This window comes from Leishmania infantum, chromosome 30 (genome assembly GCF_000002875.2).
Source record: "Leishmania infantum JPCM5 genome chromosome 30".
NCBI classification, from domain to species: Eukaryota; Euglenozoa; class Kinetoplastea; order Trypanosomatida; family Trypanosomatidae; genus Leishmania; species Leishmania infantum.
In genome coordinates this window covers 699,702-718,972 of record NC_009414.2, presented here as the reverse complement: position 1 = coordinate 718,972, position 19,271 = coordinate 699,702, and the positions used below count along the sequence as shown (strand labels likewise).

Here is a 19,271-nt window from a genome sequence, read left to right as displayed (position 1 = left end):
CACACGATAACTACCTGTATCCAGTTAGTCCGCTTCAACTGCTCTTCAAACTCAATTTCGGCCCTGGCGCGCTCCCCGGCGTCGCTGCACAAGCTCACCAGCAGCTCCTGGCGTATGAGCAGCTCTGCCCACAAGTTGCCGCAACGACCACGCTCCTCCAGAATACAGAGCTCGGCGAACCCTCTTTGTGGGCCCTCCACAGCCGCCGCGAGGCCCGTGTTCTCTCTGTTAAGCGCTCGCGCGCGTGATCCTCTGCCGTCAGTGTCGCCCTCTACTCTTTCAGCTCCGTTTCAGCGACGAGAATGCGAGCACGCAGGTAGCGGCACTGCCGCACAAGATCTACCCCCTTCACCGCTTCCTCCAACGCAAGTGCCCGGCGCCGCAGCACTTCCTCCTCGTTCACTCCCCTGCGACACACCTCCCACCGCGCGTCCTCCTCATCCTTGCCGAGACGCGCCCGCAGAGCCCCCTCCAGCGCGTCGATAATGCGCAGCTGACTGTGCTGAACGGATTTGTGCACGAGATCGTCAAAGACGGAGCCCAAAGCGGCGGGAATCGTGGCGGTGGCGGGGTGCAGCTCGGCTACGGGCCCAGGCGCAGACGCGTCAGTCTCCTCGTGCGAAGTCAAAGCAGGCGCAGCGAGACCGCGGACGCAGCTGTCACTTCTCAGCTTGATGCTCGAGATTGACGAAAAGCGTTGCGAGCAGGGAGCTCCCTCACCGGCGTGGAGAGGTTCGAGGACAGCGGCAGGGGCTGACGGCAAGTTCTCCTCGTATGTTTGCAGAGGCGCACCACGTGCTCTACCGTCTGCGTGGTTGTTCTCCGCGTTCACCTCTGGCGGCGAAGGTGGCGATGCCATCGTCGCCACTGCCGCATCGCAGCATCCTGTGGTATGATGCGGCGGTGCAAACGGGGGGTGCGGCATGCTGTGCGGAAAGAGTACAACCGTGTGTGTCGGCTCCGCCGAAGAAGCAGCGGATGACCCAGCGACTGGGCTCAGGCCACTTCCATGAAGCTCGCGCAGCAGCTCCGCGTAGGTCGCATCGTCCATGTGCACCTCCTCCCGCAATGCTCGCAGCAAGGCCTCGACGCCTCGGTCGGTTGCGCCGGAGGTGGTGCGGCTTGCCGTATCTTCTGCGGTTGACGCTTCCGATCCCTTCTGCCCCGCACGGATGTCCTTCCCTATGCGGCGCAGGAGCTTGAGAAGCAAGTGGTCTTTCGCGTCCAGATCAAGCGCTGCCCGTGCTCCCGCTTCGTCCCTCACGCCTTCACGGCACCTGTCTCCCTCCTCACTACGGCGCGCTGAGGGCCGGCGGTGCGAAGCCGTTTCGCTGTGGCACGGGCAATAGTAGGATGGCATCGGCCGAGCTGCCGCGAATGGATCGGACATGCGTGTCGAGCGCTGACGCGGTGGCGCAGCTGGCGAAGCCACCGAAGATGGCCCCCGTCGACCCCGACGCGGTGTCAATGAGGCGCCATTCCGTGGTACAGTCGGCGGCACCGGCACAACTGTGTCATGTGGTAGTAAGACCTCGCAGCATTCGCAGCGACGGAAGCCGCGGAAAAGATGAAGGCTAGCATCTTGATCCCCGTTACCGACGTCGACAGCGCTGCGAATGTGGGGTGCTGAGTGCCCGCAGCCACTGCAAAGACCGCTGCGCTGCGAACCGCGTGAAACTGGTCGAGCGTGCGGCTGCCGTCCCTGCTGCTGGGTGCGGCCACGGCGACTGTGTGAGCGCACAGTCCCAGCAAAGGTAGAGAGGGACGAGAAGCATTTCCCCTGTGTCGCAGCACTCTTGCTGCACGCATACAGTGGCGGTTCCAGGAAGCTCTTGTCGCAGACACCGCACGGGCCATGCCCCTGATGCCTCACGCGCTCATACTGGACACGAAGACGCAGCAGCTTCTGAAGCAAGTTGTCGATGGTGCGGCAGCGGTGCCAGGGACTGGGCGATCGCTTGCGGAGAAAGAGTGTACTCCTTGAAGGTGGTTTTGGTGTCGCTGGTGCGGCAGGCTGCCCGGCAGCGGCGGATGATGCCGGATCTGTGGAAAACGAGCTGAAGGAAGCCACAGGGTCGGATGGGGTCTCGGGTGCGCGCGGCAACAGTGCATGCTGCGCAGCGGAGGACGAGAGACTCTCCACGACGAGCGGCTCCAGCGCCGCCGCAGCTCGCGTGCCAGACGCCGCCGGGTCGTCGGCCCTCTCATGCTCTCGTGCTGCCTGTTCGGAGGCGGGCGCATGCATTGTTGCAGGACACTTCGCAGCCTCTGGTCCCTGCAGCAGCTGCGTCGCGAGCGGATCCTCGTCGAAGAAAACCTCTTCGCTGTCTAGGAAGAAGGTGGACGCGCTGTGCCTGCTGCTTGATGATGGCTCGCTTGCGTGTACGCCAATCGCCGCCTCGCCAGGAGGCAATGGTGCGCCGTTCACCCCGCGACTGTGGTCCGCCGCTGGTGCAGAAGTATCAATGCGCTGGGACGGCTTCGGCTGGCCGGAAAATCCTGCCGCACACCTGCGCACGACGGAGCTCGGAAGAACACCGAACTGAAGTGTGGGGCGGCGAATACTAGAGCTGTTTGGGAGGCCTGGCGTCGTCGAACTGGACGAGCGTGACAACTGCGGTGTCACTCGGGTGCGGGAGTGACATCTCGCGCCGTCGAGATCATGCCAGCCGCTGTACAGGTCTGCAGCGGATGTACTTGCCTCGCTGCCACCCGTGGAGCGGGGCCGGTAGACGAAATGAGGGCGCTTCATAAAGTAGTCGCTGAGTCCGATGAGGTTCGGCACCGGCTCAAGTTCGTTTTCGATGATCTCCTCTTTGCCGCGCTGCCTACACCATGCGGGGGGCTGCGACGGTTCAGGAAGAGTTGAAGTCAGAAGCGAGATTGCCGCCGCTGTAGTTCCGTGCGGACGCTGCGGCTGGGGAGAAGACAGCGACGCCACGAGGCGCTTTGAGCAAGGCGTTGACAGCCGTGAGAGAGAGAACGAGGACTCGTCCCGCTTCGCACCGGGAGTGGACTGTGTCAAGCTCAGCCGCGCTCGACTACCGCTTCCATGCTGCTTGCTGTTCGTCGATCTGCCGCGGTGTGGCTGCGATGCACTGCTCGGCCGTTGGCGTGGACTGGCGTCGGCGTTCGGACCTCTGTACAGGCGCTCGAGTTGCTGCTGGATGGACTTCGCCAGAAGCGCATCAGGGTCGAAGCAGTAGTGCGGGGATGGCACATGTCTGTGAGTCGCGTACAGCGTCTCGATGCAGTGGAGCTGCCGCGTGGAGGGCGGACACGACCCAGGCCGTCGGCGGGGTGCCGCATGGTTAAGCCCTGAAGCTGCCATTGTTGTTCGATTCAAGTCTCCTTGGCGATCACACACGCACATAAGAAGAGCGAAAGCAAGACGAAGTGTCGACAAGCATAAGTGTTGGGAGTTCTTCGTCGCTGCGGCAGCCCACATACGGCGTACAGATACCCCTGCATGCAAACAAATATCTACAAGAGGGTCAAGCGACGCGGTGCAGCGCAGGGGACTTGATGCCTCAACGCGCAGCCGAGCACAGGCACAGTGGATGGCAGGCGGCTGCAGCCACGTCTCTCGACCAGGACCTCAAGACGCACGCTCTAGACAACGTAACAGGAGCAAATGAAAAAACTCGAAACAAAGCAAGTCGCAGCCGCCTTACGCGCAGCAGCCTAGTCATGCACGTCGGCACACCAAAATGGCACTCACGCACAAGACTCTGATGCACGACTCTCCTACCCCCTCTTCCCTCCCCCCCCCTTCCACCTATAAAGGGAAAAAATCTTTACCGCGCAGAGAGAGATGAAAGAGATGGGAAATGAAGTCGTTCGGCACGCCGAGAAAGAGCTCTGTGCCGAGAAAACAAATCACAAAGAAGAAAACAACACAAGACCTAGGACGTCGGCAAGGGTGCATGTGCAGAGGTACACACGCTAACGTATCCAGAGAGACGAAGAAAGGCACAAACACCGCCAGACGTGTCCGGATGGGGGAGTGCCAGAAGCGAAGCGACGATACGATGGTGCAGAGCGCAGTACACACACACAGACACACAGAAAACCCCGACAATAACAGTGAAACCGTATAAAACAAAATTTGCATAGGCACAGAGAGAGAACGGCAAAGAACGCGTACAACAACAACAAAAGAGTGTCACTGCTACCGATGAGGGGAACAAGATGAGAATACGCGAGAGAGCCACGCCCAACCGATTTGGGGGAAGGAGGGCGTGATTTGGAAAAAGAGGCAGGGGGTCGGAAGAGCGATATCGTCAACCACGTCACGTAATCGGCTGATGGATGTGTGTTGGGAGGGGGAGATCCGAGCGCGCACAAAGTTGGGACTGCCGCACGCGCAGATACACCAAGAGGAGCCGCAAGCGACACGGATACAGGTAAACAACTAGATAAGACGGATGTGCTCTTGGGCATCCCTTGCACAACAGCGAGACCGACCAGTGTTGAGACCAACACCAGCAAGAGAGAATAGAAAGAAAAAAAAAAGATGAAGACACCTGCCTCACATCGAAGGCAGCAAAGGCTCGTGAGAGAGAACGGAAGGCGGTTACAAAAATGAGGGGAGGCAGAAGAGAGGCGAGGCGGCAGTTGAGATGAGGAAGACAGAGGGTAGGCGAAACGTGAAGCGCGATGGCACGCTCTTGAGAGTAGGAGCTAGAAGCCCAATTTTTTGGTCTTTTTATCGGTGGTGGAGCCGGAGGGGCTGGTGGCGTGCGCCCGACACCTACACACACATACAAGAAATAATGCCCTGCGAACTCTCGGAAAGAAGAGGAGGAGCGGCAGCGAGAAGGGAGAGAATGATTGCGAACTAGGTCAACATCAGCAGCGGGCAGTCGTTTATGTCTCTCCCTTCTCCAACACTAAGGAGGAGCGAGTTGACCGGGGTGGGTGTGCAAGGGAGGGAGCGGGGGAAGGGGGGGGCTCGACTTTCCCGAGACGGGCAAGAGCAACTCGCCTCCACGCTGCCTTTGTGTGTCTGCTTTGCATCTATATTCGTACCGATCAGGCTGGATGATAGGCTTAATTGAAGGCATTCGCCTCAAGGGGCGCGAGGCGCTATTTCACAATGACAGGCCAAACAACTCCCTAGAGCCCTGCCTCCACACGCCTCGCCGCTGGTCTCCCTCAGTTGGTGCTACTCCCGTGCGCATGCGCGGTCTATCGCGGCCACAGATACTCGAGGGCAGAGTTGGACACATGAACAAAGAAGTGCAGCAGAAGGCTATATACGCAGAGAGAGCGAGATCAGTAGGAAAACGGAGGTTACAGCAACCGGCGGTGGGCGTGCTTTATTGAGACGTAGTTTACATACATCGTAGCTGCAAGGCAACACAAGAAACCGCCAACACTCGCTCACGCTCACGCGCCAGCATGTACCACCAGCACACCGGCACAAAGGTCTATACGACGCAGAGCTAGCAAAGCATCCACGCCAAGGAAGAGAGGCGAAGGGCCCACGTGCACACTCCCGCACGCGTGAAACGCGTGTACGGCTGAACGGCTTCCGTCTCACGTGCCGTGCGAGACATTTCGTTTTCCTCGTCTACTCTCTCCGTTCGTTGGGCAGCACTGTAGCGGCTCACCATTCTCAAAAGCAGATTCGTCTTGTGAGCCACACGCTGCTGCTGAATTGCTGCGCTTTAATCCTTGGCCTGGCTAAGATGCTGGAAGAACGTCTGCTGTTCCTGCTCTACGAGCTTCAGAGACTCGTACTCCGCGACGTAGCGATCTAGCTCCATCTGCTTCTCACGCAGCCGTATCTGGGCCTCCTGGACGGCGCGGAAACGCTCCTCAGACTCGCTTTCGACGATGTTTCGGAATCCAATCGCTTTTAGTTTCTCAGCCTCGATCGCTTCGCCGAGGCGCTGGACAATGGCCATTGTGCGCTGCACGAGAGCGCGGAACTCATCCATCTTCTCCACGTAGCGCCGCTCCACCTCGACTGTCTTCACAAGTTCGTCATACTTTTCAGGGTCGTACATGCGAATAGCGCCGTTGCTATCGAACATGATGAGTCGATCCTCGTCCATGATGGCTTCCGAGGAAATTCAGGGAGAGCGGCAACTTGCAGTGATTCAGGTGTAAGCCTTTCACGCCTGGCCCTTTCCAGACGCTTCCAATGAGAGAAGGATTGCGGGAGGGATCGACACAACTTGTGAAACGGCGAAAAAAAAAGCGACGGTGGCGACGAAGAAATCGCGCGGGGCGCGCAGCACGTTGATACTAAACGCGCATGTGCCAGGTGCGCCCATCCCGGCAGTGCATCAGCCATGTGGTCAGAAGCAGCAGCGCAAAGAAGGTACAGGAGAGTGCGAACAGGAAGGATAAGTGGATGAGTCGCTACGAATGCCCGTGCACAGACGGCGTGGTCTGTGCTAGGGGGTGGGTGAACAGACGGTTTCTCAAAGAACGAAGCGCTAGAAAACGTCTTGAAGGCCGCCCAACGCATAATGGCCCCAGGAGCGTCAGCGAAAACAGGCATGGCAGCTAGAGTCAGGAAGAAGGGTGAGCTCACAAAAAAAAAAACGACAAAAAAGGGGGCTCGGTCGTCAGCCGCGCGCTACCGCTTGTTGCTTTACGAGAATGATGGAGACCCTTTTTGTTTGGCCGTAGATTCAACTCCTTTCTCCTATCTATATGCTGCCCTTTCTCCAGGTGTGATCTACGGTGCCTGGGCTGGACAAAAAACGCGCAAGCAGAGCTGCTTGCGTATCGAGGGCCCGTTAGCGCGCCCGTCACCGACGGTCTGCGCCGTTCTGCATTGAATATCCGAGTAACAGTAGGCCCCTCATGTCGCTTCCTTCTATCCGTGAGAACGCACACACGCACTTGCACCCTGGCATCTCCTTGTTTTCTGGTCGTGTCGTTTGTTTGCGCCTGCAAGTCGCATACAACGAGGGCTCCTCGCTCGATGCATACACGCCTCAGTAGACGCAGCAGGCCCAGATCTTTTCGAGGGTTGCAAGAGGCAGCAGCGTCGTCGCCTGCAACCGCAGGAGGGCTGTAAGTCGCTGCACCGAAGATGAGCCCTCGCAGCTGGTCCCCATCGGGCTACCAGCCGCAGACGTGGAAAAGGCCGTGAAGGCTCGCCGGAGCAGCGCGATCTCCCGCTGACCTATACCGTAATAGTGCAACGCCTCTGTCATCCAGCGCGCCAGCGCACCCGTGTCAATGACAGGGCACATGTTCCGCTCTGCAGGCAACATCGGCGCCATCGTGATCCCTCCTCCCCCGTTTGCCGGAGAGGCGCCACCGACGGAAAGGGCTGTGAAGTCACATGGAAACGCCACCGTGCCCTGAGGATGGCGGGCGATGGACTGAAACACCTCTGCGCGCGATTTGCCCTCGAGAATCAGCTGGCGAAGTGGGTGGTGAGGATCACTCGACACACCCTCGACGGCCGGCACGCCACCACGAAGGAAGATGAACGCATACCGTCTCTCCATCGCCTCCGCAATGGCCTCCCCAAAGTCGCCGGAGAGCAGCAGCTCACCTCCCCCTGTTGTGCGGGAGAGGAGCGGGCGTTGCACCCGTAACAATAGCTTCACGCTGTCAATGATGGTGAGTGCCTCGGTCATTGTTGTCGAGCTCTGGCGAAAGAGTCGATGCAGCCAGCCGAGCAGCCTGGATTCGATTGAGGTCCTGGTAGAGAGAGCACGCCCGCCGCCTCGACTGTAGACTGGTGAGGAGGCGCTCTCCTTCGCCATGACGCGAAACAGCATACCCGCCGACTGTGTGAGCTCCTTGCTGAAGGCGTAGAACACCAGTGGGTAGTATTGAGTGCCGCGCACCTCCACCCGCTCAATCATCTCCACTGGCGGGTATAGGCACGGGGTGACAGTGTGGATAGCCTGCTCGGTGTCCTCGGCGCGCTCCACGGCATCAGAAGCAGCAGCACGCGAGGTTCGCTGCTGAGCTCTCACATCGGCGTCCATTTCCGCAGATTTCTTCTTGCGCAGAACGATGCGCACAGGAACCGACACAGGCTGGTGACTGACGGCATCCACCGCCTCCATGACCCGCGGCACCACGGCCAGCCCATACAAGTGTCGCAGCGCTTGCAAATGGCCCGTGTTGTCCTCTGCGTCCTTCGGCCAGACCGGGTAAAATGCCATGAGCAGCGCCGCCACCGCGGTGATGTTGTTGCACAGTGTCAACCGCCCACTTCCCAGGAATAGCAAGCCGATGCTCATGGAGATGGCCATGTGAGAGCCGTAGGGCACATTTGTGCGCCGGTGCAACTGCTGCAGCAGCGCTAACGCCCTCAAGTCCCCTGTGCCCGCCATGACAAGACTCAGCGCATTCGCACAGGCCAGCAGACACGTCTCATACGCACCTGTCGCGCGCTGTACGGCGGGAGTGGCGGCCTTGGTGGAACCAACGCGGCCAGCGAGAAAGCCCTGTAGCTCCGCGAAGATGAGGTCGCGCGCTGTGCTGTTCATCGTGCCTGCGAACCGCAACCCGACCGCCATCACGTGCCCGGCGATACAGTGGGCAAGATTCATCAGCAAGTAGTTGATCTGCTGTGTGGCGAGCCGCGGCAGCGATGCTTGCGTCAGCTCCAACAAGGAGGAGGGCACCTGGTTGTAGAGCCACAGCCGCGTTGGCTCGATCGAGCTCCAGCCAATCAGCGAGGCCATCATGCTCCGCAGGTGGCACATCAGAGGCGTCAACTTCTGCATAGCGGCGCGCCGATTCGGCGGCGCCATCCTTGACGCGATAAACGCGCTATCAGTCCTCAGATACATCATGCCGAGCGCCATAGCAGCCGCTGGGCCGGACACGAACACGTTGTAGCAGTCGCCTTCGTAGACACTCGCACATGCGTTGTAGGTGGCCTCTCGCTCGTCCTGCGACAGCAGCGCACGGGTGAGGAAATGCCCCGCCTCCCCGCGACCCATCGTTTCTTCGAAGTGCTCGACACCCTCGCGCGTTGACACGGCGGCGCTGCGCGGTTCACCCCTCATGATGGCCAGCAGACGGTCCTCGACGCGCTGCACTCCGTGCGACTGGCCTACGCCGAGCAGCAGCTGGCCAAGGCCGAAGCCGGCGCCGAGCACGTAGCCCTCGCGCTTGGTGCAGTGCTCATCCGTGGGCAGGCGCGACAGCTCAACGAGGAAGACCTCCACAAGAAAGGAGTTAGACGGCGACTGTTGGCACAGAAGGCCCATGGACACAAGCGCTGCAGTCTGCACATCCAGGGACACCTCGATATCCTCGGCACTCGGGTTCAGCGACTGCACATGCACCGAGAGGCAGCGGAACACTGCCTCGTTTCCGGTGCCGCAGAAGCTGCAGCTCAGCCCCAGCATCACCGCCATCGTTGTGGCCTCGCGCCAGACGTACTGCTCCTGTCGCGAGATGAGAAGGTAGAAAATATCCGTGCGCTGCAGCACCGTGAGGTGGCCGAGGATACCCGTGGCGAGCAAGAGCCCGGCTCGCGAAGCGGGGTCGCCAATGTTCTTCGTCTGGTACATGACCCACTGTTTTGTGATGCTCTGCGTGACGTTACGAAGCGAAAGGGCAGCTGTCTCCTTTGCATCCGTGTCTCCGAGCGCGTCCTGCGTCGCGAACGGCGCTTCTCCTGCGCCGGCGCAGAAGGCTGGCGGCAGCGGCAGAAACCGGAGACCGGCTGCGCACCCATTGTGAAAAAGAGGCCACATGAGGTCGTCCGCCGGCTTGCTCGCAACATTGATTCCGTCGCTGGTGCGCCCGTTCAGATTGAGCGGTGCAATGGGGATGCTATCCTGCACCTTGAAGCTCTGCGTGCACATTGTGAGCATGCCGCGACCGAGCGGCATCGCTCGCGTGCGGCAGGAGAGCAGCTCAAGCGCCCCGGTGAGCTCCTCCGGCCGATCCTCGAACCCCGAGAGCGAAATAGGGGCGACCGTGTTAAAGAGATTCTGCACCATATCGAGGCGAGAGTCTCTCCAGGTCTTCCGGAAGTCCGGCCGCACAGAGACACCGTCGTCGTCCGTCAAAGCCACGCGGAACTGACGCGAGACGGCGTTCTCCTCCGCGGTCTCCACCACGTGCTGCCCAGCGCTCGAGATCTGCGCGGTTCGCGAGGTGGGTGGGCACCGGTCCCGGCGGCCTACCAGTTCGAGGAGTGCCGCTGGCCACGTGGAATCGGCACACTCACGTCCCTTTGTCAACGCCTCCAAAAGCGGGTACGCCGCGGCGGCGTTCAGGGTGTGCCGCACCACGCGCGAAGAGATGTGCCGCTGCAGAACCAGGCTACAGATACGCTGCCACCAAGTCGCATCAACGTGCGAGTCCACCAGAACGTCCCCTCTGCTGGTGTCCACGCTCGAGGCCAAAGTGGCAGTTAGCGAACCCGCTGAGGCGCCGAAGATGTCGCGGTAGAGGAGCACGACGCGATTCACGAGTGCGATAGGGTGTGCATCTGGCAAGTGCTTCAGGAGCGGCCACGTGCCAAAAGGCACCGCAACGGATCTGGGGATGCTGCTACGCATTGCTGTGAGGGAGAGCGCCGAAAAAAGCGCCGGTGCGTCGCCGCTCGCGAACTCGGCGGCTGACGGTGCCACGGTCGTGGCACAGCACGCTCGCAGCGCTGCGGCGTTGTCCGGCCTCTCCAGTGAGTCGAAGTGACATTGCAGCACACTCGCCGGGAGGCTGTCCGTAAAGCTCTGCGTCGGTGATATCTGTGACGGAGGCGGAGGGGCTGCGAAGAGCCTGGGACACATAACGTCATAGTACTCTACGTAGGAAGGCCACTGCAAGGCGTCGCTCAGGTCCCGGTTCACGCTCGCCAAACGCGGCAGCAGTGGCCAGAGATGCTCCTGTGCACGGCACGCCTCAAACAGCAGATGCAGTGCTACCAAAGCCAAGCCACGCTCTTGCCTCGTCCACGCGTACGCGTCAATCGCCCCCCGCCGGACGGGAATGGGGGTTTTGACGACGCTGGTGGTGCTGCTCTCCTCCTCCTCCTTTCTCCAGCACGCCGGTGCGTCTGCGGTGTGGCGCCGCGCGATGGTCCGACGAATCTGCTGAAGCGTCACGGTCGAAGGATCCACAAAGACATGAGGCGCTGCAGCTTCCGTCATGGCCTCCGACCCGCACGCCGTAGCCTCGGGGTCTTCTGCTGCCTGCTGCAGCTCCGCCCGCGCGCTCGCACACGCGAGCGCCGGGTCGGAGCAACCGCATTCACATCTGAAAATCTTGCGCAGCAGCCGTGCGCAAAGGTCAAAGGCATCAGCAACGGCAGCCGCCCGGCACTTGCGGTGCCACAGCTCCGCGAAAAGGATGTACTCGAGAGCCGCCACTGCGCGGGCGCCAAGGGCGGCGCTCAGTGCCTCGAGCACAAAGGCGAGCAACGGATCCTGATCGAGTGTGATCGCCGGGAATTCGACGGTGAACGAGACCGTGCCTTCGCAGCGGCGACGGCGCCGGTGGCGACTACGCACACTCTGATCGCTATCCGCCTCGTACTCGCCGCTACCGCACGACGACGCGAATCCCGCATCAGCGTCGTCTGCGCCCTCCGTCGCTGCCGGCTGCGCAGAGCCGCTGGGCCAGGCGTACTGTACGACGAGGCGATTCTGATAGTGGTACAAGATGTTGCGGATGGGGTGGGACACGCCGTTAATGGCATCCGCCCTCCATGAAGCAGCGGTGACGGAGCGCGCCATGGCGTTGTCTGCAGCTCCGGTGGGGAGTGGAGGCGCTGGCATGAAACCACGGGTCGAACTGCCGTTCGTCGATAAAATATCAGCTCCTCCGAAAAGTGCACTATCATCGCCGCTTGAAGATGTGCACACTTTCCCGAAGAAGGCCGAGTGGTTCGCCTGGTACGTTTCTAGGTCGAGCTCCATAGCTACCGTGGTGGCCGCCGGGGCATCCAGCAGCGCCATGACATCGTAGACGGAGATGCAGTTGGGGCGGGGGTAGTTGCACACGGCGATGGGTGCTGGGTGCGGCGCTCGCAAACACGGCAGGACAAATGGCAGGCTGCCACATGGAAAAGAGAAGAGTAGCTCGAAGTCACCGGTGCCGCTGCGCAGGTGCGGCGTGCGGAGCACGAACACGCGGCTTTGATGTGCATCGTACACGAAAACGGCGTAGCGATCAAGTGCCGCATGCGGCGACGCCACCGCCGACAGGGCAGCGTTGCCGGAGGCAAGCCGCGGCAGCCGGACACGGTGTGGCCACCACTGCCACAGCATGCAGTCTAGCGCGTACTGCGGTGTCGTCGTTGCGAGACCCAGCTCGTCGTCACCCGTGCGGACGACGGCGAGCGAGCTTGCACATGTGCAGCTACCGGCTGTCAAGTCAAAGAGCTCCAGCTGCGCCAGCACCGTCGCCTCCACTGCAACGTGCCGAGCTTGTGCATTGCTGACCAAAGGAAGCGAAGCCCTCGGCAACGACGGAGAGGATGCGGCAGCCGCCACCTGGGACGCTAGCCCCTCCGCCGGGAGCACTGCACTCTGGCTCGGGAAGCACATGTTGGGACTGGAGGAGCGGGAGTGCCGGAACTCGAACTCACCCTGTGCCGTGCGGCCCCCGAGTTCCACAAGAAGGGGGCTACTCGTGTTGTCACCAGTCTCCTTTTGCGCTGTTGCGTCGTCGGCGCCGACGGCGATGGGAGAAGCCACTGGGCGCGACACTGTGTCTCCCGCAGCCTTGTCACCGTGATCAGAGTCAGCCGCCGCGATGCCGTCCGCATGCGACCCGGATGCCTTGTCTACTGAGCCCTTTGGCGCGCCACCAGTCGCGCCTACCTGCGGGCCAAGCGGCACCGCAACGTACACTGGCTTCAGCGACAAAGGTGCCCCCATCCACCACAGATTCGACGCCGGCTTGTATTGAATGCCTTGATACTCTAGGGGCGTGCTCGATGGGAGGCCCTTGTTGGACTGACGGTGGCCACGAACAAACACGCCGGCTGCGGCGGCAGAAATGTCGGTCGGCGTGATATTGTGCAGAACCAGCTCAAGCGCGGTGGAGTCAGCGATGCGGTACGCGGTGCAGATCGTGTGCGGCTGAACAAAGGTGTAGCGGCCGTACTGATCAGCCAGTTCTTCGCGATGAAAGACGCACAGATACTGCTCCAAAGGAGACCTCGCGTCGTTGTCGTTGCCGGCCGCATCATGGTCAGAGCACATCAGCTGAGGTGACGTGGGCGGGCCCTGTGGATCGCCGAACTCGAGCAGGGTCTGATACACCTGCTCAGTTCGCTGTGCTCGCAGTGCCTCACTCTCATCCACGTCGTTCGTCTCCAGCGCCATATCGGTCCTCGAGCGCGCCGGCCATTTTGCGAGGCACACCCGTGTGATTCCGCGATGCGTCGTGCTGAAACATGGGCGTTGATGCCACTGAAGAAAGACGTCTCGCCTACCGTCTGCCTTGCACGGACCTACATCGATGGTGTACGGGCTGAGTGACATTGTTCGTTACCGGTGTTCTTTGAGCAGATGCGCCGCCTGCCCAAAACGACACATAAGTGGGCGAATCAAGGTCGGAGGCAGTAGCCGATGTGCCGCGGCGTGCTTCTCAAAATCGTGCACGTGAGGCTTCAAGTGCCGAGGTGAGGTTCAGGGGGAGGGGGAAGCAAGAGGCAGCTGCCGACGCCGCGGCCTTATCAGCGTCTACAAATGTGCGCGTGTCGTTGTGTAAAATGGGGTATGCGGAAGCACGCGCTGTTGTGCCCATCATCTATTCCAACGGTAGTGAAAAAAGGGGGAAGAGGGGCAGCACAACTGCGTGCGTGCGAGGAAGCTGCGGGGATGCGACAGAGACGAGGAAGGAGACAATATGGCAACTGCATGACCGCAACAGCAGCGGAGAATGGGCGGGACGCAAGCAGCGCAGAGATCGCCGCGAGGGCCGCCGCAGCGACTGCTCTCTCACTTGATGTAGCAGAGAGACGCACGCGAGCAGCTGCATGTTCGCTGCGGTTGTGAAGCGCGCGCGCGGAAGGAGAGAACCCGCTGGCCTTCGCGGAGCAGTGCTGTTTTGTGTGGCAATCGTTTCCAAAGTGCAGAGCAGAAGCCGCTGAAGGCAGCCGAAGCAGAGAGAACACACACGGTACAGCAGGAGGCAAGAAGCGAATAGCAACGCAGGGAGTGCGTGGCTGAGAAAACGGGGTCTTGGCCGCACATCTCGGATACGCGGAAGTGGGAAGATGTACACCGAGAGAGCGTGCAATCACCACCACCTTCTCCGCTAAGATACGGAAGGTAAGGCAAGTGAAGAGGGCGAAGAGGAAGCGGTGGGAACTGAGCGGCAAGTCGAATGCCAACACAACCGCGCAGCGCCGTGCGTCAGGTTTTCTTTTTGGCAATCAGCCGCATATGTACAGGTCACCGGTCCACCTCCACGCCTCCACACTGGCGGCAGCGTGCTGGCCGTCTAGCGTTGCACACAGTGACGCGCGGTGCCACGCGGCGAAGCTGTGGCTTGTGCTGAAGGGTACCCAGAAGGCGTCGTTGTAGGAGTGAAGAGCGTGCGAGCGCACGCTTGACACATCAACCCACACGCAGTCCGCAGCAAGCTCAGGCCTCACGGCCCCTGCCGCGTGCGTCGGCCAGATGAGATGCTCGAGGTAGTCGTGGCTGCAGAGACGTGCCAATGCTGCCTCGCGAGCGTCGCCGCGCTCATCTAAGCTATCATCAGGTGCTTGATCGTGCCTGGTAGTGGGGTCTGTGCTGGCACCGAGCTCCAGTTGAACGTCGATGGCGGGGGTGGCTGCCCTGAGCCACGTTGCCTCGACAGAATGCGGCAAACACGAACACCAGAGACCGTTCTGCAAAATGTAGTGCGTTGTCTCCGCGGCTACAGTGCCGTGACTGTGAACCTGCAGAGGCTCCCGCTCCGACAGGGAACTCAGCCGAGCCAGTGAACTACTTGGCAGCGGGTTGCGCAGGAGCAGCAAGAAAAGGCAGGTTTCATGCAGAAAGGAGGCATTCATGAGAAAGGACAGGTGCGGCGCAGCGGGGTGAGCAAACGGAGGCGGGTCTCCCGGTGGTGCCGCGGGATGCGGTGGTGCGCGATCGCGGGGCCGATCTTCTAGTTTCGTTTGCGGAGAGTCACCGTCAGCCTCTTCGGCGAAGGACGCCGGTGCCCAGGCAAGTTTCGACAGGTTTGTTTGTAGTGAGCGAAGGTGATGCAATGCCTGTAATGGACGCGATGAAGCGTGAAACCAGGACAGAGACGCATCGCTCTGGTGGTGATGCAGCAGCCATTGGCGTTCGTGGACACGAGCGAAAAGTCGGCGCAGACGTCGGGTAAGGAGGAGCTGGTCGGTACACCTGTGGCCTCGCTGCATGTCGCCACGCAACAAAAAGCATAGCACGCACGCGCACGCAAGGGCACATCCAGAAAAAAGGATATGTGAAAGACAGTCGCGGCGACCCGCATTATGTGAGGCACACGCCTGCGACGTCTCTCTGTGCGTGCGTGAACGTCTCTGTGCGGATCACGCGTTCCTGAGCGCCGGAAGTCTGTAATCGAGCAAGCGCCATCTACGGACTGTGCAGCACAGATGTTGCATCGAGACATGTATATGCGTAGATATATATGTATAGTGCGAGCGAGAGAAAGTCAGATATAGAACAGAGGGCGCACGCCGGAGATCCAACAAACCTCCTCTCTCTGCCCGAGAAGCCTTGTTGGCGCAACTGGTCAGCACCTCGCAATACACACTCAAGAGCGCGTGATGGTGTCGTTCGTCTCCTCCGGAGACACGGCCCAGATGGATTTGACGTACTTGTGAGTGCGGTGGGCCACCGTCGATGAGGCAGAGCAGGAGAAACTCGGAATGCTCCCTCTTCCACGGGGTTGGCATCACGCCCCTCCCGTACCTCTCGTCGTCCGTCCCACCCTCCGTCTTGCCTCGCGCTCGGTAGTCGTTTGCTCTTGAAACGGTTTTTTTTTCTATGTTGGTTCAGGATCTTTATTACTCAACAGAGGCGCCAGCAACTGCGACTAGCGGAGCGAAACAGAAATGCGTACATGCGCACACGAACCAGTATGCCACGCCTCTGTGTTGGTGTTCTTCTTCGTCTCGACCTGACGACGCCGGACTTCGCCGAGTGCAGACACGCGACTACGCAGTAGTGAAACGAAAGGAAGACGTGGAAAACCCGGCAGAGAGGGGTACGTGTGCGAGGAGCAGTGCAAGAGCCCCGGAAAGATCGGAAACGACGCACAGATGCCAATGGCGTAGGCACTAGGTGCTCGAAAGTGACTTCGTCGTGTGCGGCGCGCGCGACGCTGCCGCAGCTAGCTCCTGCACCGTGGGCACCATCGGGAAGTCTGGATCCTCTTCCTCCGCCTGGAGAAAGCCTTCACCGCTCGTTACCAGCATGGAGATGAAGGCATCCCCGGGCAGGACCGGGATCAGATCGGCGTCACTCGACGAGACGCGCCGCGGCAGACGGTGCTCCTTTTGAAGTGCAAGGTGCGCCTCTAGCGCAGCGCGATTGTTCTGCTTGCCGTCAACGTCGCACTCGTCCCCGTACGGGCAGCGGTCGCTGCACACAGCACGTCTGACCATGTTCACCACACGAATCAGGTCGTACTCGTCGTGCAAGTCAGGTCGCCGCAGCACACTGGCGCGGAAATCGAAGTTGTGATGGGTCCTGAGGTGCTGGAGGACGTCCTCGCCGCTGTAGTCACAGTAAAGGCAAACACACTCCAAGTTCCAGTCCTCGTCCTCGTCCACCTCCTCGTCCTCCATATCGTTCCACTCCGAGTCGGTGACCTCCTCATCCGCGTCGCCTCGCCCTAGCCCTTGCGGCGCAGGAGAGGAGGGCGCACACGTGGCTGGCATAGCCGTCGCCGCGAGCGCCTTGTTACCCGGCCCAGTGGGCGCAGAGATGCCCGTTAGGCACCACGGCGCCATGCTAGGAATCGTGTGCGGGTTCCAGTGCTGGTGCCCAGCCAGGCGCATATGGCGAACCAGGGTCTCCGCACTGTCCGATGCGGTGCCCTCACCGCAGACGGGGCACACCCACTGCGCAGGAGAAGTCACATGGCTGTGCAGCAGTGTCGACAGGTGCTCCAGCAGCCGAGGGAGATCGACCACGTTGTCAAAGTGAAGGCAGTGCACCTGGTGCTCGGCAATGAGGTGCTGCATCAGCGCGTCTTGCCCTCGCACGTGCTGGCTGCATAAGATGCAGCCAAACTCGGCCACATCCTGCTGCTGCAAGCGCTGCAGTATTTTCTTGCACGACTCTTTGAGGCCCTCCGCCATGACGACCTGTCAACGACAAAAAGAAAAAGAGAGGCGCCACGAAGGCAAAAGGCTCGCACATAAGACACGAATACGGTGCCTGCGGTAGGGCGAGGAGAGTGTGGTGGGAGAGAGATGATGAAAGCTGTCGGCACGTGATCAGAGAGGCTGTCCGTACAAAGGCGATGTGGCGCTGCCGCGTACGACAGCGTCGCTCGCTCCTAAAGTACATGATGTGCGACCAGATGAGCAAGTGGGAAAGCCGAGAGCAGCAAGAGAAGACAGAGCGAGAAACAAGAGGAGAGCAAGGTGGCGAGGGAGCGGATTGGCACTCGACGTACGAGAAGAATAAACGCGCCAGAACGCTGAGGAAGATGTACCCAGTGAGATGAGCACAACAGGAATCAACCTGATCGCTGGATCACCCCCAATGAGTGCCGAGCAAGAAAGGCATCATGACCGAAAGAAAAGCAAAGGAGAGCACGGGGCACCGCGTCGCCACGGCCGCAGCGCAAGACGAAACAGCACATACGCCTCCATAATTTGACTTTTCTACAAGTCCTGATAGGGATACACAGAGAGGAAGTGGGGGGGCGGAGAGAGAGAGGGACGTTCTTGTAAAGATCAAGGGAGGCAGGGCAGGGCACACCACGCCAGTCTCATCACAACACAGACATGCCAGGAGGAGACGCATTATATATTGTACCGTCATCAGCTCTGTTCAGCGGCGAAACGCGACTGTGCAGTAAGTCACTCAGTGTCCGTTTCAGTTGCCGAGTCTCCTCTCGCAGATGTGAGCGCAGCTCATCGATCCCCAAAAGCATGTGTGCCGCTACGCGCACCCGCTCCTCACGCAGGATGCTGTCGCCGCGCCCGCTGCGTGCTTCGCTGTACGCGAGCATCTCGCGGTGGCGCTCGTCAGTCTGCGACAGCGCCCTTGATCGACCTTCCCGTGGTGAGAAGGGCAACACTGTGCCGCCGCTGTATGCTGACACAAACAAGGGTTGAGAAGGCGACTGACCTGGCGTGCGTGCCCGCGGTGATGTACTGGGAAAAGAGTGCCTAGAAGAGTCATACCAGCTCCTTGGAATGGCCACCTCTCCCGCGGAGGAGGAGGATGGTGCGGGGGGCGCGTTGTACGAGTCGCTCAGGTGACGTCTCATCGGCTTCACATACGCAGCCTGTGGCCCTAGCGCAGCGAGAGCGGCTAAATGAACGGACGTGCTTGTCGCGTTGCGCGCCGCGTCTTGACGGTGCATCTGAGTCTCCACTGGAGGGGACAAGATCTGCATACGAAAGCGGTGTGACTTCACACAGCGGAATGCTGCCGCACTGTCCGCGGACCGTACATGATGGAAACCTTCCGCCTCATCACCGATATGAGTTGCCCTCTCTGATTTTGTCGGGTGTGTCGCATGTACCAGTGGACTGTCGTTCTTGCACAGCAGCGACGGCACCCCAAAGCGAGGCCTCGCCGTCTCGGGATGCTGGCGGCTTTGCGAAACTGCCCAGCGGTCGGCGGCGACACGGATCGGCGAGGTCGATTTCGATGAGTTGAGAGGTGGCAAACCCGCCAAGAACGATGCACCTGTACAAGAAGTCGCACAGTCGGCTTTTCTGTCGTGCACCGAGAGTAGCTGCGACGCGTCCAGAGGGTCGGAAATCGCCGCGACGACCTCGTTGAACAGCTGGCGGAACACATAGACTTGGCAGAAGGGTGAAAGCTGGGTGCAATCCTCTAGCACGTCCCACTGGCACTGTACATCTCTGTAGATGTAGGCAGCAGAAAATGGCTGAAGACAGCCCCGACGCGTTAAATGTGCGACGTCATCAAAGCAGCGCGACGCGACGCTCAGGAAACGATCCAGCGTTGTTGTGCGTGGATTGTAGCGAAGCGCGAGGTTCACCTTCTCGCCGTGAACGTCGGAGGCCACAAACACGGGGAACTCCATTCGATTATCATGCCCGCCTATGCCGTCTGTATGTGGAGGAAAGGAGAGGGGAGGGCGTAAACAACGCGCGGGGCGTTTCTCGCAAGAACAAG

At 60.4% G+C, this 19,271-nt stretch overlaps 6 protein-coding genes across 6 annotated transcripts; all 6 read right to left on the bottom strand.

Annotated features, from left to right (window-relative positions):
- Positions 1 to 271: 271 nt before the first annotated feature.
- LINJ_30_2010 (hypothetical protein, unknown function) lies at positions 272 to 3,448 on the bottom strand (the record flags this gene model as incomplete). The annotated part of the gene is made up of 1 exon (XM_001467010.1): positions 272 to 3,448. The coding sequence occupies one exon, from the start codon at positions 3,446 to 3,448 to the stop codon at positions 272 to 274; it is 3,177 nt and encodes a 1,058-aa protein (XP_001467047.1).
- A 2,224-nt stretch (positions 3,449 to 5,672) lies between these two features.
- LINJ_30_2000 (putative intraflagellar transport (IFT) protein) lies at positions 5,673 to 6,062 on the bottom strand (the record flags this gene model as incomplete). The annotated part of the gene is made up of 1 exon (XM_001467009.1): positions 5,673 to 6,062. One exon carries the CDS (start codon positions 6,060 to 6,062, stop codon positions 5,673 to 5,675), a length of 390 nt encoding a protein of 129 aa, XP_001467046.1.
- Positions 6,063 to 6,956: 894 nt separating this feature from the next.
- On the bottom strand, positions 6,957 to 13,439 carry LINJ_30_1990 (cyclosome subunit-like protein; the record flags this gene model as incomplete). The annotated part of the gene is made up of 1 exon (XM_001467008.1): positions 6,957 to 13,439. The coding sequence occupies one exon, from the start codon at positions 13,437 to 13,439 to the stop codon at positions 6,957 to 6,959; it is 6,483 nt and encodes a 2,160-aa protein (XP_001467045.1).
- Positions 13,440 to 14,335: 896 nt separating this feature from the next.
- On the bottom strand, positions 14,336 to 15,319 carry LINJ_30_1980 (conserved hypothetical protein; the record flags this gene model as incomplete). The annotated part of the gene is made up of 1 exon (XM_001467007.1): positions 14,336 to 15,319. One exon carries the CDS (start codon positions 15,317 to 15,319, stop codon positions 14,336 to 14,338), a length of 984 nt encoding a protein of 327 aa, XP_001467044.1.
- Positions 15,320 to 16,222: 903 nt separating this feature from the next.
- LINJ_30_1970 (conserved hypothetical protein) lies at positions 16,223 to 17,248 on the bottom strand (the record flags this gene model as incomplete). The annotated part of the gene is made up of 1 exon (XM_001467006.1): positions 16,223 to 17,248. The coding sequence occupies one exon, from the start codon at positions 17,246 to 17,248 to the stop codon at positions 16,223 to 16,225; it is 1,026 nt and encodes a 341-aa protein (XP_001467043.1).
- Positions 17,249 to 17,889: 641 nt separating this feature from the next.
- LINJ_30_1960 (conserved hypothetical protein) lies at positions 17,890 to 19,179 on the bottom strand (the record flags this gene model as incomplete). The annotated part of the gene is made up of 1 exon (XM_001467005.1): positions 17,890 to 19,179. The coding sequence occupies one exon, from the start codon at positions 19,177 to 19,179 to the stop codon at positions 17,890 to 17,892; it is 1,290 nt and encodes a 429-aa protein (XP_001467042.1).
- Between the last annotated feature and the right edge of the window lie 92 nt (positions 19,180 to 19,271).